This window comes from Oreochromis aureus, linkage group 17 (assembly GCF_013358895.1).
Source record: "Oreochromis aureus strain Israel breed Guangdong linkage group 17, ZZ_aureus, whole genome shotgun sequence".
NCBI lineage: Eukaryota > Metazoa > Chordata > Actinopteri > Cichliformes > Cichlidae > Oreochromis > Oreochromis aureus.
In genome coordinates, this window is record NC_052958.1 from 28,792,550 (window position 1) to 28,802,447 (window position 9,898).

The following is a 9,898-nucleotide window of genomic DNA, read 5'->3' on the forward strand; positions in this document are numbered from 1 at the left end:
AAAACTGCAGTATACTGTAGTTTACTTGCTACCGCACCCTCTTAACACTTAAGATACATTTTCATTGACCTTTCCTGTAGTTCAAGTAGTTTCCTGCTAATGTATAAAATGAACATGAGGAATATGATAGCTGATCTGAGCATTGCTGACAATAGCTCAGGGACGGCTTTTGTCAGCAGGGCATGGCCACACCTACTATAATGAAAGAACTTAGATGTAAAAGCTAAACATACTGTAGCTTTAAGAGAGAAAAAAAACCCAACTGAAGTGAAAAGAAGGCACTGTATTACAGAATGAATGCATGATGAATGGTACAGTAATCACCATAGAACAGCATCCTGTCCTATAGGTTGCTTTCACTTCTTTATCACTGTAACTTAGCTAGTTATAGGTAAAAATAGAGATAAGCATTGGCAGCATTTCCTGTCTTGTTCTGACTACATGTCCATGATATGTGCTATATGATCCCTGGCTGTAGACTTCCACAGAGCTAATGGCACAGTCAAACCACCACTGAGAACCCAGAAAGTTAAACTCTGAGTATTTTTTTGTATTTTCAATTATAAACCAAATCCTGAAATGAGAAACCCGATGAGGACAATTAGAATTACACAGAGAGATAGTTATTCATTTGTGAAGGAATGGGAAAACTGCATAATTACTTTTCAGACGGATTCATTTTCAGGCTGTAAACTCTTCAAAACAACAGCTCCAAGGTAGTCATCATGTCATGACACGAGCTGCTTAGCTAAGTAGAGAGAAAAGACTCTGATTAGCAGTAAGCCAACAAAAAGGAGACCAACAGTTACAATGTCTGCAGTGTTCATTAGAGTTAGCCTCAGAGAGTGCCAATTAACAACGCATCGGATTAAGTCCCATATTGATGCTTCTTTTAAGAGATCTACTGTAAATAAATCTCTAATGGCCAAATTGCTGGAATGAAACCATTACTGTTTTCTGTAACACATAATAAACTGTCATTCAGGATGCTTATTAGTGTATATTATAAACGTTATAAAATGTGTTTCTGGTAGGGAGTTGTGGCATACACCCTTTTTGATACAAGTGTCCTGGTGGACAGATCTGCTGCAAAACATTCAAGGCAATTATTGATTTGATGAGAATATAATTGAATCCTGAAATCATCTAATTTACTGAAATGTGTTTATTGCATGCATCACATTATTAATAATGCTATGTAGCACATAATTCTCTTCAGGTACAGTCGTATAAAAAAACGGTTGTTAATGCTTGAATATAAACACTCGCTGCTGTAAGCTGAGTTAACAGTAGGTCCAGCAACAAAGGTCACATTTTCCAACAATGACCTCACAGAATGCATTGAAAACAAGAGTCCCGTGACAATTTCCAGGTCTGGATTATAGATTTGCTCGGTTTGAAAAAGCTCTGTTTTCTTCCACGTGATGTATGACTTCACCAGTTTCTCTAATGCCTTAAATCCCTCAGTGGAAAACACCTTTTATTGTGGTTACATATGATCCCATCTGTTGTAAATTTTCCCCTATTTTCTCTCCCTCTGTTCCTCCTTCTCTGTTGTCCCTTTCTAAATGTCTCACACTCCCCCACCCCACCCCTCGCCCGTCTGGTGGGATTGTCAGTCCATTTTGGAGGTATAAAACCACTGCTGGGGGTGGAGACAAGCACAGCTTGCTGTGTGATACTGAAGGACTCTTGCAAAAACACCGCTGCTCACAACCGTGTGGTTACCTCTCTGTTGTCATTTAAAACAACAGAACTGACTTTGGATTTTTCGATTTTTAACCTTCCATCATGTGTAAAGGACTTGCAACACTGCCTGCGACATGCTTGAAAAGGTAAGTGCATTCCTTGAACAACAGGTGGATAAAAGCATTATTTCAGAAAAAAGAAAGAAAGAAAGAGAAAAAATTAAAAACATTGTTTTTGAATATGATGTGTGTACATGTAAAAAACTGAAAGAGCTGTTATTTTACAGCAGCAACTCAAAATCTCAATTTAAATATGGAAAAAGAGGAACTAGCTGACAAGCTGTTAACCACTTGTTTACATAGATAAAGGAAGTCTCTGTGCAGATATCACTAATGGAAACACACTGACATTTTCTGAAATGCATTTTGCTCACGGTCCTCTCGTTCTGCCTCTCCACAGTGCCAAAGACATCAAGCACAAAATAAGCTTCTTACTCCAGAAGCCTGAACCTCAAGCAGCAGATCAGAAGCAGATGAAAGAAAAATCAACCACGGCTGCTGCAAAAAGGTTAGAGGAACAAGCCTCTCCCAGCTGAATTTGCTGTTTCAAAGATGTGCTCTATGTGCTAAGTCGCACATCAAGCCTCCTTCGAAAGAGAGAATTTTTATGATGAAAACTAAAACCAAGCCTGCCACACATGCTGCCTTAAAAAGTATATTGCGTTTCCAATCTGAAGGAGTTGAAACTGCTTAAAAATGTGATGGCGGTGTCTGTTTTAGATCCTTCAGATTGATGCAGAGCTGAATAAAACATTTCCCCACAGTTTATTTTTGACTTTAAACTCAGCGACTAACACCTAACATGGTACAGATAAGAAAATCCTGCCTCGTGCTTCAATTCAAGTTGCAGACCCTTAATATTGATGTGCCTCTAAATGAATCACTGAAACTCGCGGGACTTCTCTGTTATCTGAGGCTTGTTGGGAAAGAGATAGGGAGGTGATTAGAAAATAGATGGATGGATCTTTCCACATAGAAGATGAGCTCACTTTGACGCAATAAGCTGAAGAACCATTTCATTTCATGGAAAATAAATGATTTAGTACTGTTTTTAAAAAAAATATTGGCCCAGTGGCATAGCCAGTGCCTCCTGTAATTGGACATAGATGTGATGACTTGTGTGGCTAACAGTCATTAAGCTTTTATAATTGATAAATTCTGTATAAATTCTGAAATCGAATTATGTTACCGAAGAGCACAATCTATCAGATTTCTCTGCACTTCCAGAGCGCGTCTTCCCACAGGAAGCCTGTTATTGTTCTTTATGAGAACGTTTGCATTGACCCCGCTCGCATTGACCTTTGTTTTTTAGCAGCATCCCGAGACAGCTATGGATGATCAATATTCAGTTTTCCTGCTATAATTGCACAGCAGCAATATCAATCACTTTATCCACAACACAAAGACTCGATGTGGCGCTTATATAACGTTGTGTATATTGCAAATTATGATTCTAAATGCTGACTATATTAGTCTTTTATAACTGAAAATGATCATTTTACTATAGTCTGGGCTTGCTGCTGTCAGATGACGTGCATTGGTATGATTTGATTTGCTGTCATTTTGATAACTGAATTGTTGCGACTGGGGTTTGAATGTGTCTTTCTATTTACAGCAAAAGATATCTCATACAGATATCTTTGTTGTCATGTTTTGCTATGTTTTTAAGAGATGTTTGGTGGCTACTTCACGTTTTTGGAGAACGTACTGCAAAAAGACTAGAGACACGGTGAAAATGTACATATGTACGTTATGTAAAAATGTTTTTCTGTGCAACCTTACTTAAACTGGCATTGATCATTTGTGTTTTAGGGTGCCTAATAGAGCTGAGGTGGAGAAATGGAAGGAGTCTTTCAGCCATGTGCTGAACAGTGAAAGTAAGTGTTACATTAGTTTTACACATAAAAAACTGGATCTGAATTAGAACAAGTCAGATGAGGCTTTTAATCCAAAGCTAGCTGGAAGAACTTCTGACTTTTTCATCCCAGTAATAATAATGCCATCAGCTGTCCGGCAGAAGCTTCACTCATTTGTTCTCAGCAAAATGTGCCTTTGGCTTTATATATTTAATCATTTTCATGTAGTACAATACAGCTGCAATCATGGGAAATACTGGCTTTAGCATATCACTGTAAGGGCTGACAGTAAGGCTTTGCTAATCCCAAAAGTGATGCTGAAAATCAAGCTGCAGAGTCGAAATAAGCGCAGCGTAGCAGATGGTTGGGTTTGGCTAATTAAGTATCATCACTGTGCTCATTACTGCTGTTAAAAGAAAGTTAAGGGGACTTGGCTGGGACACACAAACACGCAAATGCAGCACACACACACACACACACACACTCAAGCAGTTTCCAGCACATTCTCATGCTCTAGCTTTTGCTACGTGTCACGAGGCACTACTAGAGGGCCTCTCAGGGCGTGCTGACCAGTGCAGAGTGTGCACGTGTGTGTGTGTCTCTGCGTGTGTGTGTTTGTGTGCGTGCGGATGCATGATGCATAAGACCTCTGAGAATCATATTGTCTGCGTGTGCATGGGGAGCAATGGCCTTACGGGAACCAGCGGAGTTCTGACCTGCTTCTTTCCATGACCTCCAACATAGTTATGGCTTCCTTCTGCTGTCCATACTACATCTGTCAGCTGCTACTGCTCCTTCTTTTGTTTACCATATTGAGACCTCAAAGGTCTCCTCAAACTCTTCTTGTAGTCATGTTAGACATGTGAGACAAGATGCAGCTTTTAAATATAAAGTAAATCAGTTTTACATTGCTTTGTAGCATGACACGAACGCGCCACTGGAGTCCTGCACTTGGACACGCTGGTAAAATAAGGCTGGTAAAATTCTTACCCAGCACTCAGAATTTATGTATTCATGATTCATTGTTTTCTGGCAACTAATGTGCAATTGGGAGCTGATTAAATCTCCTATTGGGGAGGTGGCATAATTTTTGGCTAAGTCTGGGCAGGTGCTGCTACCTGAAATTGGACTGCTCTAGCTAATTCTGCTGCATTATTCATCAGGCAGGCAGCCAAAGTAGAAAATTAGACTGGCTTTGATGAGTGCGAAGGCTGCCACACCATTATATTAGAGCATTTATTACACTCTGTTGAGGTTTATTCATTTTGCTTCATTAACACACTGCTTTATCTTTTTGGCAATGCTTTACAATGAGGATAATGTTTAAACTGAGACTTAATTAAACTTTGGTAAATACTTATTTCACAAAAAAGGAATAGTCTTTACTAATCATTAGTAGTGTTAAAATATATCTTTATATAATTACATTGCGCTGTGCCAAAATTCTGACCAAAATTTTATCTAAACCTAAGAAAAAAAAACAGAAAAGAAGAAATAAACACGAATAAACGAAATTTAACCAGTTAGAGAAGCAGGACACAAGGTTCGCACTAAATTACACAATCACCACTTCACTGGCCTACTTGCATGTGCTTTATACAAGTGTTACAAAGGTCATCTGTGAACATGAGCTTGATGGTTACTGGAAAGTTCCAGCTGGTTTACAAACAATTTACCAACGACTAAACAACATTATTAATTGTAATGTTATTAATTAATAGTTTATTAATAGTTAATATATATTAGCTAAAGTTATTAAGTTAAATAAATGAATATATGGACTATGTGGCTGTTGAGTACGGTTGGATCAAAAGAGACACATTTTTCTTTCTGTATTTAGTGGGTCGCACAGTCTTCACCAGCTTCCTAAAGTCAGAGTTCAGTGAGGAAAACATGGACTTCTGGATGGCTTGCGAGGACTACAAGAAGACTGCACCTACCAAGCTAGCAACCAGAGCCAAGCAGATCTACCAGAAATATATTGGTGCAGAAGCTCCTAATGAGGTAATCACAACACTCCTGAAATAAAATGACAAACAAAATCAATTTGATTTATAAGAGTAAAATCCTTCTGCATAAAAAGAAGATTATTTGCTGGGCGGGTAAAATATGACTCACCACACCCCAATACTATACCTGAACATTTACCTTCAAGTAAAAAATATTCCACATTTACTTTTAAGATATCTTTCTTCTTTACTTTTTCACATATAATCATTTTATTGATAAGCCCATGCGTTTCTCCTGCCTCGCATCAGCAATGATCTCTATTACCAAAAACAGTTGCTGTTTCTCTGGCAGCTTAAAAGTTTAGGCTCTTGATAAGTGAATACATCAGATCAGTACATTTACCTTTTCTTTCATTCTGTGACCTTTAAGGTAAACTTAGATGCAGCGACCAGAGAAAAAACAAGACAGAACGTGGAGAACGCTTGCCCTTCTTGTTTTGACGATGCCCAGAAGATGATCTACACTCTGATGGAGAAAGACTCCTATAGACGCTTTCTCAAATCCAAACTGATCCAGGATCTGTGCCAACAACAGAGCAACACTGCTCAGGAGAAGAAAGAGAAGAGAAGCTGTGACATGGCTGACAGCAGTCAGGTGTTAGCTGGTGGTGCTTAGTCAGGACGAAGGAAGGAAAAGCTTGAAGCAGGTGCCAAAGACCGACAGTCAGTTAGGGCTGACACTGGGAATGATAGGTTTGCTGGGGTGTCCAGGGTTTCTAGATAAGGAAAGAAGAATGGTTTTGAAGATGTCTGATGAAGGTTCATGTGAGGTAGTTTTTTTTTTCTCCTGTTTTTGATACTTGCTCTTGATTTCTGGGCTTATGTGGTCACTCTTGTAAATATTTATATATTTCCCATTTCTGCATTCATCAGGTGAAATGTTCTACAGACTGACTGAATGTTTAATATTTCCATGCACACGGGAACAGAGAATGTAAATACATCATTGCATTGTGACGTTTTCCTTCTGGATTCATTGCAAAACACAATCGTATCTCCAAGCTGTGACCAGGTTATCTTGATACTTAGAACAGAAAACGATTGAAAGCTACCTCCAGCCAACAGACACACAAACTGGTGCCACTGGAACATTTTGTCAATGGAACGGCACAGATTACTAGTTTAGCTATGTACAGACCTGAATATTTAAATGAATACATCAAGCACTTTTTAAATAATGCCCCGATTTCCCTTGTTTATAGGAGTAGAGTCGCCAAGTTTAAATGTTGTACAATTTTATACAATTATAAATGTAAAGTAATAATTGACCCTGGTAAGCTGAAACAACGCTAAACGTACTACGTATACTGTATTGATTGGCTTTGCAGTTAGTTTTAGGTGTCACAACATGGTCACAGATTGGTTATTTTCCATCGTGTTGACTTATGGCCTCACAATTTAGTGGTGATGGAAAAAAAGCTTTATATAGTCATTTGAAGTTCCAACTCACTATTTAATACCATATGTTTGTACAACAGCCCATGGTTGACACTGATGTCTGTTTATTCAAGTGAGTAAAACCCGGTGTATATCTCAACACTTTATCATGGTAACAACTGCCTCTGCTGTTTAAACATCCTGACATGATCTTTGCACTGTGAAAACACCGACTGACTAGTTCTCGTGGGAATTTTAGGCATGTTTTAATATTAGTAGAAGTAGTAATTGTCATAGAGTCATGACGCAGTTATGTTAAATGCAGTAGGAGAATTTTTTAAAGCATTTAGAAGTCGCGCTGTTTGGTTTCAGTGTTTAATGATGCCATTTGTGCAAAGTATTTGATAATGTGTTCATTTTAACCGACCAAATTTTTGGTGGCCACACATTCTACAGTGTCTTATCTAAACATATACTGTGATGATAAAAAACTGCATATTATATGTAAAAGAACATGTGTCTTTGTCGTATTTCTGTATATGGCTACTCCCAAATAAAACCCTGTGCTTAATGATGAAAATCTGTGGTTGTATTCACATTTTTGTTTTTTGTGAGCTTTGGTGATGTCACTCATGGAAAGTGTTGTGGAGTTGTACTAGCTTGCAGATGCTCTTTTAAAATGTGAAGCTGAGAGAAGGTGGCAGTCAAAATAATCACTGTCCTCTGTACCTACTAGCTGACTAACACAAGTGGTGAAATTCTCCTGTAACTATAGGTAACAAGATGTGAAGTAAATACATGTGGCATGAACAGTACGTTTGTGTGTGACATGTTGCTAAATGAGGGTGAGTTCAAACACACACATCTTTGTTACACAGTTACACTTAGTTATTCCTACAGGAAAGATATCTGTGCCTTATTTCTTATGAGTCATCAACCATCAAACACATTGTGTCATATTAGCAGGTGGATCACCAAGGACATGAGGATCGATTGATTATTAAAATGCAATTTAATATTATTTCAGATTTATAGATATAGTACCAATTCACAACAATTCTCAAAAGGCATTTAATGATTTAAGGTAAAAACTCAAATATATAGGAAAAACCCAACAATCAGATGATCTCCTCTGCTACTGTGTGGAGGAAGAAGTACTTACATTTATATGATGATTTTCTAAGTCAATTTATGCTATTTTACTGAATCAAAAAAATGTTAAATGAAGGTTTAATGAAGAGCAATGATTAAATTGATGTTTAAATAAAAATGGTGTTTTGTAGGATCTTGGCTGTAAACTTGACTGATAACAACATTTTATTTTATGTAGAGATCAACACACGTTTTGATGCCAATTGACTCTTTCTGTTGTGATGTCTAAAAGAACTTTTTCATGACCTCATCACATCTGTCCCTTCATAATCAGACAGTAATCATCTATAATCAGCAGGGAAAAGGTGGTCTCTTCTATATCTAGCATTGATTGCGTAATGTCTGCAGATTATAGATGATTATCAGAAGGTAACGTTATTATCGAATAATTACCAGAGAACATTTTACACATAAGAAAGACGGGTTTCATCATCACATCAGGATTACATCATTTTGTTATGAAAGGATAATTTATAGAGGTGTTTAATACACTGTCTATAATTTAATTTCTTCTATTCTATTACTAAACAGTTTAAATTTTAAATTTTAAAACTTACAAGAAGCTACAAATAACCTTCAGAGCTGAAGCTCCACTTTTCATACACTGGACCAACTTTTTGTTTGGATGTGCCTCATTGAAGTGAACAGTGTTTACAGCATCTGTGTTCATACCCACTGCATAAAGATGCCTATTTAAGGGGAACATATCTGAGAGCATGAGCAACTACACAGTAAATAACTGATCAAATCTAATCTGGGAATCTAACTCGTACAGAGAAGGAGAAAGCAAACATGTATAAATATTTGCTGTTGGGTAATTCTGTCTGCCTGCTTTGCTGCTTAGTAAGAGCACCAAAATAGAATATAAACTGCCTTGCTCCTTTAATAGAGGCAGAATCTCTAAAACTACTTGAATTAATACTTAAAGAGCATCCTTCCAGATGAGCTTCAAAGTGGGATTAGTGGTAGCATGATTGAAATGTTGTTACAAGACTTATGTTGTTTAAGGTAAAATTCCTTCCTGTGGAAGGTTTCTGCAAACACAGAAAGAAAAGGATGCACACATGGTTGTGTCTACACAGACACACATTCTCGTTTCTGTCTGATATACTGCTGTACGTCAGCCGCAACATGCAGGAATTCTGCAGCTCGAGTAAATCACAAGAAAGTGATAAATCCACTGGTGTGCTTGTGTGAATATTTCTCTGTCATCTAAAATGTATGGGAGTGTGAGAGGAGTTTGGAGAACAAGTGAGGACCAGGGATGAGGAATCTGGACAAACACTTGGGACTGGAGCTGCGGTACCACTGACAAACATTTTTCTGATTTCATTCAATACCTGTACTGGGGCACAGTGATGGAAAGGTCCAAACATGAGACAAATTAGTTAATTAATTAATTTTATCTGTACTCTGATGAATGATTTGAGGCGTTGGGAATTCCAGTCACGCACAAATTTTATTTCTTTAAGTGTTTCCAAGAACGATTCCTTCTTTAAGCCATTTAATAATAAATATAAAATAATATGGTTTTAGTTGTTGAACTGTTGAAATCACCTCCTGAAACTTTGTTTTTTTAGGCTGCTTTGGGAACATTGTTTCAGTACTAATATAGGACTCTCAAACATATCATTCTCTTAAGAATGGTCAATATAAATGACTAAAAATTCAATAATAATAAAAAATAAATCATCATAAAACTGTTTATGTTTAGTGGCCTATGATGAACAGGCGACCAGTCTGGGATGATAGCTGG

The 9,898-nt window shown here is 37.5% G+C and overlaps 1 protein-coding gene across 1 annotated transcript; it reads left to right on the forward strand.

Moving 5' to 3' along the window:
- Positions 1-1,649: 1,649 nt before the first annotated feature.
- rgs4 (regulator of G protein signaling 4) lies at positions 1,650-7,570 on the forward strand. Its single transcript, XM_031748391.2, has 5 exons — positions 1,650-1,835; positions 2,149-2,256; positions 3,561-3,625; positions 5,445-5,608; positions 5,984-7,570. The coding sequence occupies exons 1-5, from the start codon at positions 1,792-1,794 to the stop codon at positions 6,227-6,229; spliced, it is 627 nt and encodes a 208-aa protein (XP_031604251.1). The 5' UTR covers positions 1,650-1,791; the 3' UTR covers positions 6,230-7,570.
- The last annotated feature ends 2,328 nt before the right edge of the window (positions 7,571-9,898 follow it).

Bases quoted from the DNA above. Each gene is read 5' to 3' on its own strand.
- rgs4 (XM_031748391.2), top strand. From the start codon at position 1,792: ATGTGTAAAGGACTTGCAACACTGCCTGCGACATGCTTGAAAAG. The intron at 2,257-3,560 runs GTTAGAGGAACA...TTTGTGTTTTAG, and splicing joins ACCACGGCTGCTGCAAAAAG to GGTGCCTAATAGAGCTGAGG. The intron at 5,609-5,983 runs GTAATCACAACA...GTGACCTTTAAG, and splicing joins GTGCAGAAGCTCCTAATGAG to GTAAACTTAGATGCAGCGAC.